The sequence below is a fragment of the Bombus impatiens genome, unplaced genomic scaffold, assembly GCF_000188095.3.
Source record: "Bombus impatiens unplaced genomic scaffold, BIMP_2.2 scf_0102, whole genome shotgun sequence".
Lineage (NCBI taxonomy): Eukaryota > Metazoa > Arthropoda > Insecta > Hymenoptera > Apidae > Bombus > Bombus impatiens.
Window position 1 is genome coordinate 482,117 of NT_176521.1, and position 24,217 is coordinate 506,333.

The 24,217-nt window shown below is 33.0% G+C and overlaps 1 protein-coding gene across 4 annotated transcripts; it reads right to left on the minus strand.

The window, feature by feature from the left end:
• Positions 1–457: 457 nt before the first annotated feature.
• LOC100740371 (C-Maf-inducing protein-like) lies at positions 458–24,023 on the minus strand. Of its 4 annotated transcripts, XM_012394987.3 has the most exons (10): positions 23,854–24,023; positions 23,144–23,338; positions 15,689–17,755; positions 9,773–9,958; positions 8,356–8,945; positions 5,883–5,972; positions 5,307–5,559; positions 4,868–5,125; positions 4,187–4,487; positions 458–3,778 (listed from the first exon to the last, which is right to left on the minus strand). In XM_012394987.3, exons 3-10 carry the CDS (start codon positions 16,967–16,969, stop codon positions 3,654–3,656), a joined length of 3,084 nt encoding a protein of 1,027 aa, XP_012250410.1. In that variant the 5' UTR covers positions 16,970–17,755; positions 23,144–23,338; positions 23,854–24,023; the 3' UTR covers positions 458–3,653. The 4 variants fall into 4 exon arrangements, with proteins under 4 accessions (XP_012250410.1, XP_012250412.1, XP_033174440.1 ...); XM_012394989.3 differs by lacking the exon at positions 23,144–23,338; XM_033318549.1 differs by lacking the exons at positions 23,144–23,338; positions 23,854–24,023 and having other exon boundaries at positions 15,689–17,009; positions 17,500–18,214.
• Positions 24,024–24,217: the final 194 nt, after the last annotated feature.

The following is a 24,217-nucleotide window of genomic DNA, read 5'->3' on the forward strand; positions in this document are numbered from 1 at the left end:
ATTAAATCTTTTCTTCCTTAATATTCTATATGTATATTATATACAGAGATTTTAATGAAAATAAGATAATAATGTTGCTCTATTAATTAACCCATTATCTGCGATAATCCTCGTTTAGGGACCATAAAATTAGGAATAAGAAATTTGTAGATTTCACGGTTTCCATGATACCCAAATGAGGGCTTTTTTATTTTTTCGAAGAATATATTTGAATTTGATATTTCAAACGCATATATTAAATTGATTGGAATCGAGATTGAAATCTATAGAATTATACGCGTGTATGTACGTATGATAATTTGAAGAAGAAAGAAATCTGGCAGTTAATGGGTTAAACATTCGTAATTGTACATTTCCCTAAAGTTTTCGCAAAGGAAATAGAACATTACTAATTGTAAGTGTGTTTGATCGATTTCTTAAAAGTGTATAAATTCTTTGAGTGAAGAAGAAGGAGAAGTGGTGGAGGAAGAAGAGTAGAATATGTATTTTAGTTCATCATAGGCGAAAAGACAGTCACACACAATCGACGAAGTTAATAATATAAATTTCTCCGAATCTTAGAGTAAAGTTCGTTTTGCACGATTCGCGTACAGGGTGTTTCGAAAACAGCTGCTCGAATTTTCGGCGTGTACTTTATATGAAAACGAAAATACGAGAAAAATGATATAAACGTAATTTCGAAAGCCTTTTCCTTCAAAAATGGAAAAGATATACGCAATAGTAATAATATATATATATTATCTTAATTATTCTGTTTAACATTTAGATAAGTTTTATTTCATAGGGCAGTACTTTCAAATTGTTATTCATTAAGAAAAAATATCTAACAACGCTGGTATTCAATGCATAAATATGATATCTTTCTTACAATTGTAAAAAGATTAACAAGACAAAAATTCAAATTCGCGTTCATACAGTTTCGTATCATTCTCCTTAAAACTAACGAACCACTGTTTTCGTGAAGTTTAACCAGCTACGATTCAATTGCAAAAGATACACCGCTTGGAAATGAAATCATCCTACTATGTGTAATATAGAAACGCTATTTGTACTTTTTCAATTTTTATACGATACGATATTCTCAACTTTTTAAAAAGAAAATATTACTTTTGATGATAAAATGTCTTAAATAGAGGACAGTTGAATAATTGAAATATTCGAAGCTGATTATAATATGAACCCCAAAAGCCGGATATTTTGGAACTGTCGAACAGTCCTAAGAAAATCCCAGACAAGCAATCGACATTTTCGCAGCCGAGTATTATTTTCGAAACACCCGAAGAGTTAAAATTTAAACGAAAAACTTGATTCTAACGAGTGCAACGGACAGTTGAGTCTCTTCTGGTTCGCACACGTTATGGCAGTGGCCGCTCAGAGCTTGATCGCTAAGGCAGTTGAGCGCTATTCAAAGGAAAAAAGAGCAAGAATCCTCGGCAAAGAATCTTCTTCGAGAACACACTCTCGTTCGGTAAGAAGTTCATCCGTATTTATCACCTAGCGTACAAGCTATAATATAAATAAAATAAATCTGATATTACTTTACACGATGACAACATACACTTTTTCTCTCGATTCACGAACAAAAGTCGTAAAGTAAAGGGACTTATAATTTTCCAATTAAACAAAATTTCTATAAAAAATTAGAAATTGGTCATTTTAACTACTCTGATTGTTCTAATATTATATGAAATATGATATTCGGATTCTTACAAATAGCAAATGTTCTATCAAGGAATAAACCAAGCGTATAAAAATTTCGAACGAATACGTGGTAAAATGACAAATATTTTATTCACTTATTATAGTCTTAAAATATTTATTATGTGTCCCTTTGTTTTTCGACTTTTCCATGTAAAACGTTCGCTTCTCTTTTGACAAATTTTCTTCCCCGACTTTACTTGTACATACAAGTGAATAGTAACCGACTAATGAACACGTTGATTTTCAATAGAAGGTATATATGACTAATTCACGTAAATCTTTCGTTCGACGAAGTCAACGTTGTCAAATTATGTTTGGTAGAAACTGTTAATATAGAGGGTGTCGAAGAAAGGGTGAAAAACATTAAAAATACATACGTAATACTCATCAAAATAAGCAGAAAGGAACTTATAATTAAAAATAGAATTAAGTTTACAACATATCTTTAATCATAAATAATTGTGTATTCCTATTTCCCTTTATATATAAACAGATATCATTATTCAATAAAATTTACTAATTTTGAAAATTTAATTACATTATCTAAATAAACTCTCTCTGGAATTATTAAATTTTTGGTATCAAAATCTTTATTTATTTTTACGAATATCCTAAAATATTTGTTATCCTTTCTCAAACACCCAATATCTTCATCGAGGATATATAATATTTTTGTTAATAGCATACACATAGTTCAAATTTTTACTTTATAGATTAGATCATTAGATTTAAGATAGTATCTTGTTAGTTGAATATCTTAACAACGAGTTTTAAAATGTACATTAAAAGAACAAGCCACAGCGAACGAGTTGTTGGCTGTTCTATTCGATGGTCTAACTAAAAACCAACCGAAATAAAAATACATCATCAGGAATCTATTTTCACTCATCGTCAGTTCTATCCGGTATCCTTTTGATATCTGCGCAATCAAATCGAATCTCAATTAAATGCATATTTCTGTTCCCTTTATAAAACTACGTTTACTTAACTATGTAGATCACATTCGAAGAAACGTCTTTCAAGAATAACGCGTCTATCAAATAATATTTACAAGGAACGAAATAAAGCGAATCAAGTATATCGAAAAGAAATTAATAATATCCTATCGCGAACTCAAAATTCAATAAATATACAAATAATAAATTAAACGATCTACACTCTATTCGTTATTACTATATCGATAAATTATATTATATCTTCAAATTAAAAACGTTAACAGCTTAAAATCGGAATAAAACGTAACGCGTAGGATTCAGGAAAAAGGCAACGCACTTGGAGACTTGCGGTCGACCGAATAATAATTCGGACTCCTGTCGCCGAACAGCAAGTCCCTGTGCCATCGGAAACGATCTCTCGATGTCCTCTTACTTATTCCTACATGAATCAACTATTTATAGAGTCGCTACGAATTTCCACTCTCTTTCTATTCTAACTTCGATGAGTGTCCACCTCTCTTTTTTTCTTTATGTCGAAACGTCAATTCTTGGGCAGTTAACGATACTTCTTGAAAGTTTTCTCGCTTCGATTCTTCATCGAGTAAAATCATCTTACTCTTTCAGGCTTTTATTGTAGTCCTAGACACGTGCATATATTTTTTTTTTTTTTTAGTCAATCTTAACAACGATTGAAAATATCTTTTGTTCTCACGTAAACGAGGAAAGTGTCCCGTTTGGAACTCAAACTATCCATATTCTTAACTACACCTCTAAAAGACTCCCGGTATACTCCCGTATGCCAGAGCCATCTTTTACATCTAAAATAACTCTTTTCGTTTCGTCGATAAAACAGCACGCAATACACTAGATGCCACGATATCTTTCAACGACTCGTCAAATTGTTTTCACCATTCGAACCTTTCTCTTCGTTCGTCTGAATCTCGTCTAACTCTGTCTTTTCTCTTTGATACTGGAGTTGTTGGAATTGTTCGACTGGATATAGGAAGAAAGCTCTGGCTACCAAGCGTCTGTGTATCTCACGTCGAACTCTTGCAGAGCTGGCAAACACTTCTTCAGGGATTCGAACGTCTGAACGGACAGTTTCGTGCTATTCAGGTTCAGCTTCTTTAAACTCGTTAGTGCTGAAAATTTAAAGATTGAATAAATGTTCAGATTAATTAAGAAATTGAGTAGAGATTTTATATTAACTTCATACAGCGGCTACAGAAAGTATTGACACATACATATTTTTCAATGAAACGTTTCTTTATCAGATTCTATACTTCATTTTCATAGTACCAAATTTTTAGCCATATGAAAGTGCTGCTTGGATCTAATGGTATACTAACATTTTTTTTCTTTTTGTAGCCACTGTATGTGCAGTATATGAATATCTAGGTTGTAAAGTACAAAATATATGAAAGTAGATGTTAAAATAAAAATTCATCTTATGAAAATATAGAGATAAGAGTTCATATAAAATGTATACTAAACATATCAAGATACATTCTCTTTGGACAAAACGATATTAACATTCAATATTTCCTTACAGGCCAAGCTAGAGATTCCTTTATCTGAAACAGGGGTTTCACAAAGATTCAGGACCTGCAGTTTCTGCAAGTGTTCGCTAATCATTTGTAGGCCAGCGTCACCGAACTGCGTGGCCCACAAGTTCAGATGCCTCAAAGCTGGTAATTTGATTAGCTGCTCGGCGCAAGCCGAGGTCACCGAGGTAAAGGCCAAACTAAGGTATTCCAAGCTGCCAAGAGCCCTTCCGCTCAGAATAAGGGCAACGTCCGCGTCTGTCGCCCGGGCTGGTAACGTCAGTCGTCTAGGACCTCCTTTCCGAAGCTGTTTCAATACAAAACAAAAACTTATACCATATAGAAAAAATATATCTTATAGTAATAATAGTCATAGTCTATTTTTCAGCTTCCCGGTCATGAAAGGACTTTTCTCTTTATGAAATTTCAAGTCACGTCTATTTTTTCTTATTGTAAAATAAAATCTATAATGATATTACATCACCATTAAACAATGAACATATATTTGAAATCAGTCATATTTCTTGTTTGATTTACAATTGAAAAATTTATAGATTTACAGTAGCAAGTATATAAATCGGAAACATACGAAATTCAATTTAATTTAGTTTATAACAACATATTATCCGAAAAATTGTGTATTTGACAGTGCTCCAAAATTTGTATTTGAAAGTGCTCTTTACTCACAAGTTGCTGCAAATTCCTTTGTCTCTGGCAAAGAGCTGCGTATCGTTCCTTGCCTGAAATGGTTGACTCTAACGCACTAACTATTTGCAATTTAGCTTCTTTGCTTGACAGCAAATGCCACTCTAGCATTAAACAAAGACCTTCTTGGGCAGCCTCGCAGCCTCTTACTGCTAATAGTATACAATCGTCGCGTACTTGTTTCATCAGCCAGCTGATGAACTTCTTTCTTCGACAGCAGCACGCCAGTAAGGTAGTTAACTGGATAAAAAAACAGTAGAGGATCAATTATCATACCAAAGATGATATCGTGCTTTTTAGCACAAATTTGTATTTGTGGCAAAAGGAATTCCTTTTTATTCTATCGCATAAATAAAGAAAGAAGTCAATTTTATTTCTATGGCATTATTTATTTGGATTAATGTAGAAAATGAAAAATTACCATTTCGCCAAACAATTCTCCTTGATCAGGACAATCCGGACTGGATGGTGCGGCAATATGAATCCATCCAGGTCTGGGTTCCCTAATCGGAAGTAGAACACGATGCACAACGCATCTCGTGTCTTTCGCTAAACGGCTAATTACGCACATTAATATCGATTGTTGGACCTCTTTCATAGCAAAAGCTTCCTCTGGGAATGGTACGGGTTGCAATAAAGCACCGAGTTCTGGCCTCCAATCGGCATATTCTGATCTAGAAAAGAAAATAATAGTTAGCTCTTGCGATTTGAAATTTAAAAGAAAGAGAAAAAAGGGTATAGTTTACTTGTAATTAGACCGCGGATATTTATGCAATTTATAAAATATTCGAAGATGCAAAAATATACAAATATATGTACAATAGAATAGCCGAAATACAACGCTCGTTATAATATTTAGCGGAACAATTACTATTTACTTAGTAAAACAATTTTCCATCAGGGTTTAACTCTTTTTAATTGTACTCATGAAAATATAAATTTGCATAAATGTTCGCATTCCATATGTAATAATGAGCGCGTTAGTGATGAAACTTACGCGATATTTAGCACCAGAAGGTAACAATCCAATGGAGGCAAGGTCGGCGATTTTTCGTTTTCCGGCAAAGAACGATTAACCACTTCGAATCTGCAATTGAACGGCTCGTAATTAGTTTCATTAATTCGCATTTCGTTTGTGGTACGCAAGAATGTTCTCTACTATATATAATTTATTTCGCGTCATAGCGGCTTTTTCCGCACAGTTGTGCGTTTGACATGTTGTAACGAATGGACTTCTAAATTTTACCTGTTCTTTTAGTGCGCCTGGACGCGTGTAAAAAAGCAAGCTGACGTATTTACGAGTTAGCATAAAAGTAAAAGCTGTATCAAATCGGAAATAAAATATTTCGCATCGAATATATGTTCCTTTGACTGACGATACGATAGTATTTGGTAGATTATTAAATGGTCTTTACGTATGTAAACAAAAGAATTAAAAAGATTCTTACAGAACGTGGAACCTTTTTTATTCAAATTTTTGTCGAATTTATTATGCGAACAACGTATTTAGATATTGCGCCTGTTGATGCGAAAATACATTAATTAAAGGAACGCAAAGGAAAAAGATATTGCAACGTAACAAAAAAAAAAAATTATCATTCATATCAGCAAAAATATCACAAGATAAGGAGATTTGTTGCCTCGTTCACAAGAAATGATACCGCATCTTCTCTTCGTTTGAATTAGTTAATTATCTTACATGTAGATTCACAGGTATGTGATTCACGAATCGACGCACATAATGTATTCTTCTGTATATTGTACATATGTAAATTGATTTCTTTTTCATTTTCCATTAAATTTTTTGCTATTTTATCTAAAGATCGTATGTAGCATATTTTTTCAAGTCACAGTAAATAAAAATAAAAAATGTTGCAGAAAGCTATATTGATATAGAATACCGAGGTAAAATACTAATATTTTATTATACAAAAATATAGAGATACTAAATAAAAAGTGTCTTAATGCGTACATATTTCTTTCTATAAATACATTCTTTGAGAAATTATATTTTATATTTTATATTATTATAAAATATAATTATATAAAATATAATTAATAAATATTATATAAAATATAATTATATTTTATATTTTATATTAAGATAAAGCATATTTTTAATATATTAGATTATATTTGCATGAAATTTTAAGGAAAAATAAAACGAAAATATTATTAAAAAGATTCTAACGTGAAATTAAGCGAGATTTTCCGCAGAATTGTTCTCAAGCAGTTAACTAAAGTCATATTCTTCGTTAAAGGGTTAGTTTCTGCACTTTCAAACAAGGCACTCCAGAACGTGCCTTCATGCCTTTGATACGCTTTAATGAAGCGTGGATAAAATACAGGGTGACTCACGCAATTTGCAACAATGCACTCGCCACGTGCAATTAGTCTTTTCTTTTTTTTTTTTTTTTTTTTTTTTTTAATAAGTTCTACTAAAAAGTGTTTGAGGGAATACGTTGGACATCTTTTCCCAAAATTTTCTACGGAATCGAACATGCACATAACAAACATTATTATGAAATGTTTAAAAATATTGTATTAATTTTACATGATAATTTTTAGAAGTATTTTAAAAAACATGTAAATTTTTAACATTTCTTGGAAGTTTGAATTTGATGTACTATTAAATATTATTCTATCGACAATCATCAACCGTATTAAATAATTAGATTTTCCTATAAGTCGCGTATATTCAATGTTAAAAATGTTTACGGTAAGAATATCGGAACCTTATTATACTGACTGTCATAAATAATCAGAACGCTCGCGTAATCGTTTCGTATGAGTTTAAATTTGGAAAAATAATATCAATATTAATTGCTTCAATAATAAATATGTTAAGGAACTTTATATTCATTTCTTGACGTGAATACAAAAGAAATCTTGTACAATACACAGAAGTTTCACAAATTTGCAACTCATACTTCAAATATCTTCCAATTACCATAATTTCCAATACGAACGCACCATTTAGTCCAAGTACCATAATTTCCAATACGAATGCACCATTTGAGATTCAGACTACGCGACTCTCCTTATATTTGAATATAATTATTATTTATTATTATATATGTGGGATGGTGTGACGTTGGCGAAAGACGTGGCTGATTGTTTATAAACGTTGTTAAGATGTGTTAATGTTGTCAAGGAGTGTTGTGAGCGTTACCAAGGTTTGTCACAGGAAAAGTGAGCGTGGCAATGTGGCCAGAGTTGAATTAATCGTGATCGAGAGAAGTTCATCGTGTTGCTGTGACGTAGAAATAGTGTTAAGCGAATTTGTGAAGTGCGATATTATATTCAATTTTGTGAGAGTGCTACAATATTGTGTTATCATACTGTCTTTTCTGTTAATTTATAATAAACATTCCTACATATAAGTACAATATTATTGTAATATCTAATGTCAGATTGTGAGTTGTAAATTTGTCCATAAAAAAGCGAAAAGAAAGAAGAAGCAAACTCACCTATGGAAAACCGCAGCGACGCAAACGGACACCAGATTAGGAAGCATCCTCGGGTGAGGACAGTCGCTTCCAGGCCCGTGAACTGAAGCGATATAATCCCTGATCGCTTGCTCTCCATCCGTTGCATACAAAGAAGCTATAAACACTTGCAATAGTTTCCTCATGTCCAGGGATTTGCCAAAATCCACCGTATGCTTGAGGCATCTCGTTATCGCTGGACTTATGGCTGTGACCAAGGACGACTGTGGATGCTGTTGAGCCAACTTCACAAGAACCCTCGTTAAACAGACTGGAAGTGCAACTTTGTCTAAAAGAGGAGATACCACGGAGAGAACAGCTTCAGCCCAATGTTTCCGGTCGTTTCGATATCGGGACACTTCTTCTGTCGATTTCTCCGAATATTTCTCTGATGGATTTTCGACGGCCGAATCTTCGAGATGCTTTGCAACAGCTTCTAACGGCGCTACAGACACTCTTTCGTCCTGGAGCGACGTCCATAACGCGAAATCAACCATTGACTTCAATTCTTTGATGATCACTTCCTCTCGGGTATTTAGAGATACTAGATGCTGATATTTAAAGATACTCCTCTGAAAATTCGAAATTCACACATATTAGATTGCGTAAATTCACTTACATAAGATCCGTTTACATAATCGATGATGTACACTCCCGCTCAAAACTCTTGGGACATCTTCTATCTTTAATAAAACTATAGGTATTTAGAATTATTAACTTCGCTTTAGCTTACATTACTTTTTCTGTTACATAAAATATGAAGTTAAACGATGTTCTGTAGAAATTTACTATCACTTACATTTGTCCAATTTTGAAACAAATATGACAACTGTTCTAAGATTTCTGAGAGGAGGTGTATGTATCACTTTTTTAATGAATTATGAGCTTATTGGTGCCCCTCTTTTGTATCACTTTCACATATATTACTTTCTAAAAGACTAGATACTCTAATGGCTTAGAATGCCATTCATTACATACATTCTTGAATTATCATGATGCTGCACTTCAAACATCACTTTGAATAAATAGCACAAGTGAATATGTTCTTCTTTTTGGTAATTTTGATACAGGATTACACTAATAGAAATGTTTTTTCCTTATCGTATAACAACATACTTTTGGGCTCATTATTCGATAGTTAAACGTCAACATTTCGAAACTCTTCTCACGCTTGTTTTATTATTAATTAATTTATTTACTCCGTCGTCACATCGAAGATTGTATTGCTGTTTATAAAAAAAATTCCGATACGTGTACTTTCTTCGTTTTTAGTTCGTCTTTCCAAATGTCTTTAAATATCTCGAATTTCTAGAGATATTACATATGTGCTTAGATCAAAAGAGGAAAAGACAAGTAGAATTTGCAAAAAATAGAAAGAAAGAATTATACAAGAATTTACCTTCCATAGTATCGAATGATACCATTGGTCCCTGGTATAAGCATTATTCGCTTGGAGAAGAAGAGAACTGTTTGGCAGAACTATGCTAAGGCAGTTCTTGTAAGTAGGATCCCATCTAGCAACAGCATACTTTCGTATATCCGACATGTTATTATAAGGTATTGGTTGTCGAAAAAATCCCGTTCTCTAAAACAAATTATATCTAAATAATTTACAGTGGCTACGAAAAGTATTTATTATGGCATCCACATACTGATTGAAAACATTCAAGTGTATTAAATTCCATATCACTTAATAGCGCGTGCTTTCATATAAAATAAAATGTATAGAGTCCAATAAAAAAATAATGCTACGTTGAAAAGTAAGCGTACGAGCAAATACCCACTTAGTCTTATTCTTTTATAGTTTTAAGCGTTTATAATATTCTAAATATTATCTTTATTCATAATTGCGTGAATATCTGAACTAAGAGAATAGAATCCGAATACATATATAAGGATTTGTTTTAATACGTAAATATGATACTGAACGCTTTACTATACATTTTAGAAAGCTTAATTTTCACCTCAGTTCATAAATGTCTGCAATCTATTAACCATATTAACATAATTTTTAATAATTTAAATCGACGATATTATTTTAAAATTTAAATTTTACAGATCAACGCAGATATGTTGATAGAATGATTAGAATGATAGTTAGTTAAACGGTTGTAATGCGGGTAATTTGGATACATTTCAATATTAAAGACTGCATATCTAAATGAGAACTATAATTATTTCGTACTTGAATTTAAATGGCTGTATTATTACAAAGTCAGATTACAAACTTTAAATGCCTCTATGTTTCTTGTATTAGCATTTAAATCTTACTTTCGTAAATTTTATACTGTAACGAAAAAAGAAATAATATCTCAATATTAAAAAGTTTAAAAATCGGATAACTGTTTGGCCAAACTGTCGTTTCGGATATAAATACAAAGATATACCTATTTATACGAGCTTTTAAAATATAGAAACTTTCAATTTACAAGACTGAAATATTATAGACTTTAAGATTTGAAACTTTTACGTATCGCAATAATTTAAAGTTATACAAAGTTAATTAAAATTGTCGATACCAAACTTAGTTCGTCACTTCTCGTATACTCATTTTCGAAAAGTAATAGTTCATATGTCACAGAAATTACCTGAATTACTTAAGAACTAATAAAATTCGTTATTGATAACATAGTATCAAAAAGATTTCATAATAAAGAAACAAAATTAAATAGTAAATTAATTGTAACGTCAGATAGTAGAAAAAGTAATGTACCATAGTTCACAATCTAAAAATTAACATAAAATTTGATCGTTGAAAACTTAGCATATAAACACAAAGAGATAGTTCTACAGAAATTCGAAGCTTTTAAAAATTGGAAATTATTTAATAAAAAAATTAACTAATTATAATATATCAAAAGTTATTCTACATAGTGTTCCCAATTTTTAAAGAAGGAAGGAAAGATTGCAGTTTTAAAAAGATACAAACAAGTAAGCAAATCAGTTCATGTATACATACATGTATGTATTTGTTAATGTAAACACTTGCATCAAGTCTCAAATAGTTAATAAAAAGAATATCAACCTAGGAATGTCGACCTAATAAAAATGATATTACTAAACTCCGGAAATTTATGTAAATTGCTATTTGTATGAACAGAAGTACAAAAAAAAAATGATTTATACTACTTAGTGAGTAGAGAAAAGTAGATATAAGGATGTAAAAACCAAAGCCTCTCAAGATCCCAGAGGGCAAATGGAATATCAATAAATAATACCTAAAAAAATGAAATCTAAGGAGAAATTTGTTTTGCTCGTTAAATTTTACAACGAGTATTATACCTTGAATATCATATATATATATATATATTTGAATACTATATATTTATGAATATGGTTCTATGGATTCTATAGTTCTATGGATTTTTGCATCTTCAAATTTTCCATAAGTGCATGTGAACATAAGAGAGAAATTGATCACCTTAGATGAAACGCGATAAAATAGAAAGCATCGAAAAATGACTATTCCCTGGGACTAGCTGACTCTTCGTACCCTAATTTTCCCGCATAAAACGCAGATACTTGTTCAAAATACGTAAAATTGCAAACGTTGCGTCGCGTGCAGTTCTCGATACATTCACGCAAACGTATGCACGCTTGTCACGTAAACGTGTACACGGAAAAGAGACAAAAGGGAGGTGCACGTGCGTGCACGTGTGCGTGTGCGTGTGCATCACTTGCGTCAAAGCCGACCCTGAATGCGTCTCGCGACCGCTTCAGATTACGCTTGCACCGCGAAAAAGCCAGCTCGATTCATTTTTCTCTTTTCTTTTTCCTTCTTTTTCTTCTTTTTCTTTTTTTTTTTACCTTTTCTTTTTCTGATCACCTGATACAAGCAACGACGAGTTCCAATCTGGTTATACATTTCTCGTTTCCCGACAAAAGATCGTTATCTATACTAACATTCGACGAATTCAGGCGAGATACCGATGTAGCAAACGGCAATCGTTTCAAACAGGGAACAAGAATTGCTTTATTCTTTTATATTGGGGAGAGAGGAAACAAAACAAAAAAAGGAAAAAGTTTCGAACGAAGGGCTGGTAGACAGATTCTGCTGTTAAAAAAATGCGAATGTAAGAGGAAATTTAAATTGATGAATATATTTGTTTAATTTAGCAACTCTGTAGACACGGTTCAGATGAAAATGATGAAATGATAGTCAATTTTTCTTACGAGTATCGCAAGTTCATATGACAGTGTGTATTATAACAAATTTAACTCTGAATGAATATATGACTACATATAACAGTAAATAGCTTTTTATATCTATGTAAAATAGTTATAGATGAACATCTTTTCTAATAATAATTCTGGAAAACTTTATATTCATAGAAAGATAAAAATCTGCTTAAATAATTAAATTGCATTAAAACGCAAACTCTTAATGTTCCATCCGCAATACTACATTTCTCAGAAGCTAAAAAATGTTTGCATACTAATTCCAGTTCTTTATCTTTTGCTTCCAATCCTCGCACAACTGTATGTAAGTTAGATGTTTGAGTTTAAAATCTGACGAAACACTCGCAGCCTCGACTAACGTAAAATAACGTAAAACGGCATGATTTATCACAATTACAATATCTGCGTCAATTCTAGCAATTCTGCGCACATTGACCAAGTATTAGTTTTGAATTATTAACCTGTAATTATCAGCAAGTTACATATACAGCATATTAATAAAGTTAGCATCATTGATATATTATATTGTCACGCGATGTTTTTAATAGTTAACACATGTGAGGCATTTGTCTTTTTATCATAATATTATGTTAGCAGGAAATAAATAACCAGTTGATGTATAAGTAGTAATTATTGGAAAGTTTAAGACGCATGGTACGACTTGTAATTGCAGATGCGATATCGGCAAGAAACTTAATGACGTAATAGCCATAAAACAAAATTAATTAAATTCCTAACGATTTACCATTCACTGACAGCTAACGAAGAAATCTTCGCCGATAAACTCGCACGATTCAAGCGAATAGTGTCATTTACGGTGAATTAAATTTAAATTATGGCATCGATAATTTATCTTTTTAGGGAAGTATCGAAGATTATAAAATTCAGCTTCCGATTTCGTCAGTAATATACATATATTATATTAATTATTCATAGAATATTATTAATAATATCAATTGTTATAGTAGTTCGTGCAACTTGTAAACGATCAATTAAAGTCAAAAAGGAGTTCGTATCAGACACGAAACGAAACAGATATTCGTAGAAATATACGTAAATCCACGAATGCAGAAGAATATGAAAGAAACGATTATTTATTTGCACGTTTCGCAGTCCTTTCGTCTGTCGATAACAGTCTAACAGCGAAATTATAAGTAGACTGCGAATGTTTGTGCTCTAAATTGTTATGGTTGCAATTAAAGAAACAAAATCTAAGCAAAAATTTGTTTCATTCGTTAAATATTACAAGAACCATGCCATAATTCGGATATTTAATGTGTATATTTTTATATTATATGCGCAGTTCTGCAGCTTTAAATTTCCTATACATATATGCATGAAAAACTGCGATCTAATAATAAATAGATCTAGTATAGATAAAATAAATCCACCAATGGAAAACATACATAGATGTCATGTATGTATTCATCCGCTGTATGTATTATACTATATACCAAAGCTTGAATCATTATTCCTCATATTTTCTATCTTTTTCCCTCGTTTGTGATTATGCGTTTATGTATTCCCATTTTATTTTTTATTGATAAAGTTTCTATGGAAATCCATGAAATATCCTCCGAAAAGACTAAAAAATATCGTGTTACAATCACAAATTAATCCTGAAAGAAATATAGCCGCTCTATTTTATCTGCGAACATCTCCCGCGTCATACGAAAATTATGGCTTTTAATAAAACTTTGGAACCACGTCAAGTCACGTTAAGACATTTAATTACTGAGAGACAAGTATTAGGTTATCCGAAAAGTTTCTTTTGTTTTATAAGGAAATAATGGATGCACAACATTTTTTCTTTTATTATTTTGTTCCATTACTATCAAAATGGATCATACATAATTCAATAAAATAATAAAAAATGCTGTGCTTCTATCGTTCCCTTATCAAACGAAAGAAACTTTTCGGACAACCTAATATATGATTCTTCTCTTTCTTTGCTCCTTTCCTTTTAAATCTACTTAACATTACACATAGTTCATAGACTGCAAAACGCGTTTCTTTGGTTCATAAATACTTTACCTTTGGGCATTAATGACGCACATGACAAGAAACTTATAAAAGTCAATTATGTACAATGTACAAGATACGATACATAACGATACGGAAAATGAAGAATACTCGTGAAATAACTTTATGTAAACTGCTCAAAATGTTTCGCAGCGTCCTTCTACGAAAATGTTTTGCATAGAGGGCAAAAATAGAAACCATCTATTGTAGAACAATGGAGTTAAAATTTAACTCGAAATACTTCCGAATCGCCTAATCCCTCTAGTTTTCATAATACGTTCATAAAATAATCTTTTACTTATTTTGATGGCAAAGCTAATCGTTATTATTATGCATTTGTGGAAAATTTAAAGATACAAGTATACATAGAATACGCGTAATATACAAAAATAGGAAGAAGAAAGGGAGAAAGAGAGAGATTGCTATAGTTAATACATTTAATATTGACATTGTATTAATATGATTATTAATAGTAGTGTTCTTTATTATTATAATATTAATATTAAGATTACCATAATGAAATAATTAATTTTAAACCATTCAATCCCAGTTCACCGTATATACTACCGGTAAATATGTGTCAGGACAGCTGAGACCACTTACACAATTTCGCTAACGTTATTGTACATGTATAGTGAAAGTTTTGAAATCACAAGTTCCAAGTTATTAGTATTAACAAATTCTCTTGCATTATATGTATATAGTAACAAGTTTTATAATAACACAAACGAAATACATATATCAAAATCAGCAAATTACAAGTTATTTTATTACATATTTATAATCTACAACCTATAACTTGTGAATTTGCTAATATTATTAGTTAATAATTATCGTGTCAGAGGGTCCTGATGATATTCAATACAAACTCATTATTCTTATTTTCTATAAATCTGATTTTACAATAAATTTGTTGCTTCATTCGCCATACGTGCCCTACAATGTAAAATACCAAATAAAAAGGAAAATTTGTTAAAGCTTTTGTGTAAAAAAAAAAATACTTTTATTAAGTATGAAAACTCTATTAGTTTTTGAATAAAATATAAAATGTAGTAAATAGAGATGCTAGTAATTTCGATTGTTTATATCCAACATATCCAAAAACCCGACTCACCGTTTTCGACGAGATACAGGTGTCGTTCAAATAAAGATGATGCGTCTCCCACCTCCTCAGATATTTACTTGACAAGATCTTCTTCACGAGGTTGGTATAATTCAAAAAACACACTTGAATGTCTCCTTCCTCTATAGGTTTAAATCTAGGCCCGACAGGCCCTGGACTAGGACTAGAAGAAGAGGATCCGCTAGTTGGCGAGCACCCAGCGCTCTGTCTCTCCAAATTAGGGCAAGATCTTGCTGCAGGTAGGCAAAACGTGCTTTCCAAGCCTTCTGACTTCAACGTATCTATCCTCGAGCTCTTCTCAACGTTAAACGAACTGCAGGCATCAACTGCAGTAGATTCAGCGCTGGATCTGTGATTGCTATCCGAAGACAACTGAGGAGAGCTGGTGCTGGTCATCTCCTGGCGCATAGATCCACCATTAACACAGAGAAAATTATAATAAGGTACTGTCGACGAAGATAAGCCTCCAGTTGACGGGCCAGCGGGACTCAAAGGTAACGAGGATCCTTCTTCCGTCTCGGTTTCCGTTTCCTGATTGGATACGTTCTCCTTCTCTGATTCGCTGAACACGTTCTGCAACGAGGATATATCGTTCTCAGAAGCTGCAGTTACTCTAGAGTTTCTTAGAATATCTTCTTCGGTATCTACAGAGTCGATCAGCACCGACGACGAAGAATTCGTCAGCAAAGTTTCTCCAGACTTATATTCTTTCTCCTCGTCTCTATGTTCTTCTTCTTTATTCGAAGCCACCGACACAGCCTCGATCGAATCATCAACCGTGTCCAAGCTGTCCTCTTTGTTGGTCGAAGAATCGGAACGTAGACGAAGCAGCAACTTCTTGGACCGTCTGTTGCTGTACGACTGCTTCTCAGGAGAAGAGGAAGGGGTCGCATGGTGACTCTGTTCGTTATCCTCCGCAAGTATGTTATTTGGCTCGTCTATTCCATTCTCCACGATGACAATAGAAGTTGGTACAATCAGAGAATCAGGTCCAGGTGACAAAGTCTCAGGATCGAGGTAATCCGCTTTGATATCCGGAAGCGTGCTGTCGGTGCTGCTCGTATCAGAGACCGATGGTTCCTGGTCAATGTAGCCGATAGAAGAGCCGGAACCTTCACTCGTCGCTTCCGAGTCTTGCCTGTCACACTTGGAGCCCGAAGTCTTGTTCGCTGGAAGAATCATGCTCATCGAGGAGGTCTTCGTCTTGTTGGAAGATAAGGAGGACACGAGCACGCGTGACGCGCGTGTGAACGGCGTTTGGAAACAAAACATATCGACTTTATATTCCCAAGTTTTCGCGAAACGCTCGTTCCTATATCAGCGAGTTTTTACTAGTTAACTTCGTCCTATCAACTCTCTGTTAAATTTTTTATCAATTCCGTTGAAGATTCTGCTGGATGCTAATGGTCGTAATATGTCTTCCAGTGACCTAATTTTGGTCGCGCGAGACGTTTACGGATTTGATGCGGAACGATCGACACTGACTGACGAAGATCGCAGAAGTAAGAAAAACGTCGTTTTCCATGCGACGCGGAAAGCCTCCGTGAGAAAAGCTTTGTCCCGAACCCGCGTACCGCGCGAAAAGGTCCGCGTTCGATATCCCAATTTCGCCTACGACCCGCTCCTAGAATCCCTCGATGCGCGTCAATTAAGCTCCCGTGTGGATCTCAACCGACCTAGAAACGGTCGTTCACCGCCACCCCATTCAAACAAAGCGATTCAATGAGCACGGCGATACGGGGTAGCACCAGCAAACCGACGTCGAAATTCGACGAATCCTCGACATTAGCATTAGGACATACTGATACTCCCTGTCCGCGCACCGGGGATATCTTCACGAAGAACGATCAACCAAGACTCGTGTCGAACGTTTCGTCCGCGCATTGCAGCTGGCCACAGCACATTTTGCCACGAAACAAAACGCACAACCACTTGAGAAACGTTTCCCCCTTTTCGGTTCTTCTTTTCTTCCGTTCCTCGTGATTATTCACTGGGTCAATCGAATCATGAAGCTCGCACGGAAACACTCGCGCGTCGACCACCGGCACGTTTCTTCCTCTGCAAAGAAAAGAAAAAGAGAAGAATAGAGTTTCACGTAGCAAAGAAGTGTCTCTGTTTCGCGTGCTGCGTGCGCCAGTTTCTCCGTCTCTCTCCTTTTCGTTCTATCTCTATCTCTATCTCTAGTCTCGTTTCTCTCTACTCGAACGACGAAACCGACAGGAAACACGAAACGAGCACTCGAGATTCGTCGACGAATTTCTTCTTCTGGTCCGCGAGACGCGGCCGACGACGCGACGACGAGTCGATGAACGACGAATGAAAAGAGCGAAGGAGAGAGAGAGAGAGAGAAACAAAGGGGGAAGAGAGGAGAGAGCGAGAGAAAGAGGGAGGCGTGTTTCCGACGTGACGCTTAAATGTCTGACACGATTGTGAACAAGTACAGGTGGGGACGCCGCGCCGGGCCGCGCCGCTGGGGTTAGGAAAAGGAGAGAGGGCGTCGCGGCGCTCGACGTCTCGCGGTCGATCAATGACTAGTCACGAGTTTGCTTCGAATTATCGCGTTCCCGCTACTCTCGCTCTTTCCATCTCTCTTCCTCGTTCCTTTTTTTCCTTTCTCGTTTTCATTTCCTATGTTCGTTTCTGTCATTGGCTTCCGCAGTTGGTCGTTTCCGTTGGCTGTTTTGTGTTCTTATTTTATTGGGGACTTGGTTTAAGGAAAGAAAAAAATTGTGAAAAGTAAAATTTGGCTCGTGTCTACGGTAAATATACCGAAACTCTTGAAAATAATTCAAAGGTTTTTCCGAAAATAGTCCCCGACGAATTTTCCTCGCTCTTCTTCCCCTGGCGAATGCCGGATTTCTATTTTTATGCGATTCACAATAATGTGCACAACGTGCACAAATAGAACGTGGACGTTGTTAATGAGGTTATGATACATTGGCATTCCGGTTTAAGGAGTGTTTGCACGGTTCGGGTAAGAAAGGATCGATTTCTTTTGTTTCTAATTTTCTGAGAGTGTATGACATTTAGAATATATATGTAACACTCGCTATAATTTCTAACATTCTGATATTTGATAAAGAAGTTTGGAATATTAATGAAGTTATAGTAATTTTTTAGTATCGTTTATCATATTTTTAATATCTTGTCTATAAATTTCGTAAAAATGAGTGCTTTAGATTTATGATCCTTTTTAACGGGATAGGAGAAACGAAAGGTATATTTTATTTTCGAACGGTTCTTAAAATTGTCAATTTGCATTTCTCTCGAATTATTTCATAAAAATTAGTCATAATATCGCACGTGCTATTCATTGCACGATGCTTAAGAGAAAAGAGAATTCAAAACTCGCGCCAAATTTTGCTCGCATCAAGAACCTACTAAAATTATGAATTCACAATCGAACATTATATACCATTAAATTCTTACTAATAACATTTTTATATTATTTCAGAGAGCAAATCAACCGTTATAAGAAATATTAAACAGTTGTAAAAGTATGAAATTATTCTTTCCAATTCATTATAATTAATATTTCATATCATCGATGATTAATGTAAAGGAAATAGTAGTATATTACCAAATACATTAATACTAAACCATAGACTTAAAGACTGCTAAAAGAATGGAACTCACATTTGTTTTTTTACGGTCCGATAACGAACTCGCAATATTTTTAAATAAACCAATAGTAAATTCTCATTGTTAGCCAACGGAATAGCGAAATACACTTTTACTTCCGACCAAAAATATCGATTTCAAAGACGATCTCGTTTTCAACGAACTTTATCCTATTATATAATTCAATGCATCATTCCTGATAAAGTATGTCAGATTTTCACTTGAACTTGGGCAACTGATAAGATTTATTTCCTATGTCGCACTATTTGTGCCTCTAAGATCGATCGTATCTCGTTCCCACCGAAGGAATTTTTCAGCAACGTTGGCGATTGTTCGAAATTAGCATACGAAAATAAAAAGAGAAAAAATTAAAAAAGCATAAACAGAAACTGCTATTTTTAGTTTATCGAGTCGGTTCGACTGTTCACCTCGTCCAATGACATCATCGGAGAAGTCGCGTTCCGATGATGCAAAGAATGACATTTACGACATGAGAATTTTGCCAAAAGCCATTTTCATTGAACATAATCGACCATCCAATTTAGTTACGAGTTTCAATAAAATCGTAGGACAAGAAAAAGTTACACAAGAGTAGTAAACTTATCATTGAATGTTCTTTTGATATTCCTTCGCTTCATAATTAAAATGAAAAATAACAATGAAATAAATTAACAATGCGTTGCTCCAAACGCGATATTTCAATGTTTACATATATCTCAGACAGTTACTTTTATAAACTATACATTTAATGATACTATTAAAGATTTAAATAAATTTATAAAATTGTTTACTAGCTTCCATTTTTGGTACCATGCAAAAATGTGTTGATTTTATTTCATTATAATGACGATATCGTCGTTCGATATATCTTTCTCAAAAAACTTTCTGAACAAAATTAGCAATAAAATTGTTATTCCATTAATCTTTAAAATCTTAATTTGTACCAAGGTTCCCGTGACTATCAAATTGTCCGATACAGACGTCCGTGCCATAAGAGGGTCACCTGTATCTTTATGATTCTTCAGTTTCGAAGAAACAATAACAAAAGGATTAGAACGTATCATTAGTTGTGAAAACTCGATCTTATATGATAAATGAAAACGTACAAAACAATGACTTAATAAAAATGAATACGCAACTGAACTTGGGACTCAAAATTAAATCGATAGCAAAAACATGTAAACAAGTGAATGAAATGAACGTAGAAGTAATAAGTTCGTTTAATTGGATATTGACTTTCATTCCAATAAATGGTGTTCTATTGTAATATAATAAAGGTCCACTAATCCTTTTCACCGCCTATGACTTTCATTCATGTAATGGAAGCTCGCCTTCAAATAATCGCATTCGACGGTCAGAAACACGTTTACTTGAACATCGAGTCAAATTTCATTTCAATAAATGGACACGTACTATAATACAACGAAATATAATGCATGTAATAAAAACTCACTAATTCTCTTCACTATCTATCATTTTTCATTCATATAGTAGAAGCTCACTTTTGAATAATCCTATTCAATCGTTAGAAACTCATTTATATCAAACATCGGCTAAAATTTCATTCCACTAAATGAAGTTGTGCTGTAACTCTATTGAACCTATGACTGAGATCAAGCGACTATTAGTATTGTCATAACATAAATCAGGAACCGATCACGCAATAGGCGTTTGGTTGACGTCTCGAATCATTGACATAGCAGCCACGTGACGAGACCGGCCGACAATATCCTGGTCTCTGGTCGTATGATGCAGCTGACTGTCATATATTCGCGTTGCGTCAAAGGTGACTCGTGTTTGTCAAGCCGTCGTTTCTCTCGTTCTACGTAATGGAAATCGACGTAAACACTCCGCCCTCATCGATTACCCTCACCTTGATCACGAGCTTAGACTAATCCGTATCGTATGTTCGCGGAAGCAGGAAGAGGCGACCATGCAAAATGAAAGAAAAAAAAAAAGGAAGAAGAAGAATTCAATCGCTAATAGCCAAAGTAAATTGCGAGGGAAACAGGTTTTGCTACGGAGAACTTGGACCTGTTGTTTTCTTCTAGGTATTTTTTACGTTTCTTTGCTAAGTATTACGTGAGAAATACGTACATTCGTGACTTCTATGGAAAACGATCACATTGAAATAAAGAATCGATAATTACACGAAAAATATTAATTGAAATAATAGATTTTCCATCAGCAAGAAAAAATGACGACTAATTTGTATTTCGTGATCTTATGATGATAGAGCAGTCGATACCGTATATTCTTCTATTTTCTTTTAATTTTAGCATACAAAATGTAATTCTCTATGTTACATTCTAATTTCATCGAAATTAGCAAATACAGTCAGTTTTAAACAATATTCGGCAGGCATAGCGAGTGAAAAAAGTATCAATATATAGCAAAACTTGAATAACAAAATTTCTAATCTAGAAAATTAAACATATATATAACATACATTATATACATTTTACAATACATTTTACAATATAACATACATTTTCCAGATCTAGAAAATTGGACTTATATGCATTTTCTTAATTTAGAAAATTGGACGTATACATAGATATATATGTTTTCTAAATTGTTATTCAAGTTTTGCGATTGTATATACGTACCAGAAAAATCGTTTATTAACGATACGATTGTTGAAAAAAAAAACGTTACGCCATCGGCTGCTAATGTGTTCATACAGATACGTACCCAGTTGCGAAAATATGAAAATGTAGTTAAATTAAGAAGTACATACTGTTGAATGTAACTCATCAAATATGGCCAATTGACAAGATTGTAAAAGAATGCGTTTATAAATCTGCAATTGACAATCTTCTTCTTTTCATCTGAAATGAACTGCCCATGAAATCTCTTCGACAATTCATGGTTCAATAGGTTAATAGACTTGGTCCCGCTCAGTTTCTAACTATTGTGTAGCATTCTGATTAGCTTTAGTAAATGTGCGCATAAAATAATAACTTGCGAAGGGAGGAAGAAATGATAAATAGCTGACGACGCTATCACTTTTTCTTGGTAAATGACGTACTTACTTCGTCAAGTCTTTGGTTAGAATTATTTTTTACTATTACATTTCAGATTAAAGTATTTTCCATTTCTCTTAAACGCTATAATATAAACTAACATTTTATACATAAAGTTATTTCAAGACAAAAAAGGAAATCAATGAAATTTTTTGTAATCCTTTATAAATTAATCAATTGTTTTGTTTTGAACTATTGAAAACAAATTATTTATTAATCTTAATTTCTCATTTTTACTATCATTTATCTTCATATCTACTATCATTTACTATCATTGATATTTATAATAATAATTTATTTTTCGTTTTCGTTAAAATTTTAAAAACTCATATAAGATTACAGTTTGCACTATTCTACTTAGGGAAATATCGTATAATTTTGTAAGAAAATAATTATAAAACAATTCGTTATAAGAATCTTTCATTCTCCATCCTATCTTTTATACACTTCAAATTCCACATTGAATCTTTAAATAATGTTTTCTTTCGTTATTTAATTCTCAAACTTAATCAATCCTTAAATTATATTATTACAATTGTAAGAATACTTTTGTAATTATATTGGAAGATACCAAAAAATGAAAATAAGCTTTATTTTAACCCGATGAAAATAAATATTTAAATTAATGCAAAATTGATAAACTCAAAATCATTAATTTTCATTAAAGATTTATCGTAACGATTTAAATATTAATTGAACCATTTACGTTCTAATATCCATAATAGATAAATTAATAATATTTAACTAAAAAATTTTTATTCGTATATAGTCATAACTATTAATAATTAGATTAACATACCTATATCAATCATCTTTTATTCTGAGTGCATATGCAGTTTTTATTCTCGATGGCTGATTGTTGGCTTTTCGTTGATTATTTATTATAATTTATCAGATCCAGCACTATATTGTGGTCTTCTTCGAAAAGACAAGTCATATCAGCGACTATCCAATCCACTTTCGCTTTTGACGTCGACAACCAAATACAACGAATCTTCATCATTAAAGAGAAAAAGATGTGACATAATTAGTCTTAGTCCTTTCCCATTTTAATTTTTAACATACTTCTTTTTAAATTTATTTTTATTCCATTCTTAAATTTCATTTTTTTATAATACAAAAATTGGAGATTTTAATTGTTATTATTTTGTTTATCGATACCGCCTTATTTTTCGTAATAGCTCAGTATTCAATTATTTAAATAATTATAATATATCTATAAATTTCTTAAAAATTTCACTGAGAATAAAAAATAAGATATTTTGCAAAAAGTACTGTATCAACATCTTATATAAAAAAAACTCTCATTTCAAAATCTTTTTCATCATTATCTTTCTTCGTACATTTAAAGATCTATAAAAAACTGTCTTATCAATCAATTCAGTTTTAAATTATTTAAAAACTTATTAATATCGTGGATAGAAAATTTGTTTTGGTTAAGACATAACCGAACACAATTAATATACATATTCGTACGCAAATAATAAATAATTCATAAAATATACGTACCACTAATGCACAACTTGTAAAGAATCATTGAACAAAAAAGAATAAAACGACACTCTGCAATAAGAAAACACTTGTATCCTTTCGTCTGTCTACTTTGACAGTTTTCAGAACCTCCACGAAAAGAACCACGCGCGTTCACACCACGACCACGACTGTAACACCATACCCGATAATAACAGCGCTCAAGTTCCCTTTCAATATGCGTAAGATATCACATCCAAGGTTACACTTGACACTGTCTGTCCCCCTCTTTCGTCTCACAAAAGGTTATTACGAATTGAAATTTTCACGATAGAAAACCATGCAGTTCCATTTTCAATGCATTTAATATTTTTTTAATTCCATATATTCTATTAATGTTTAA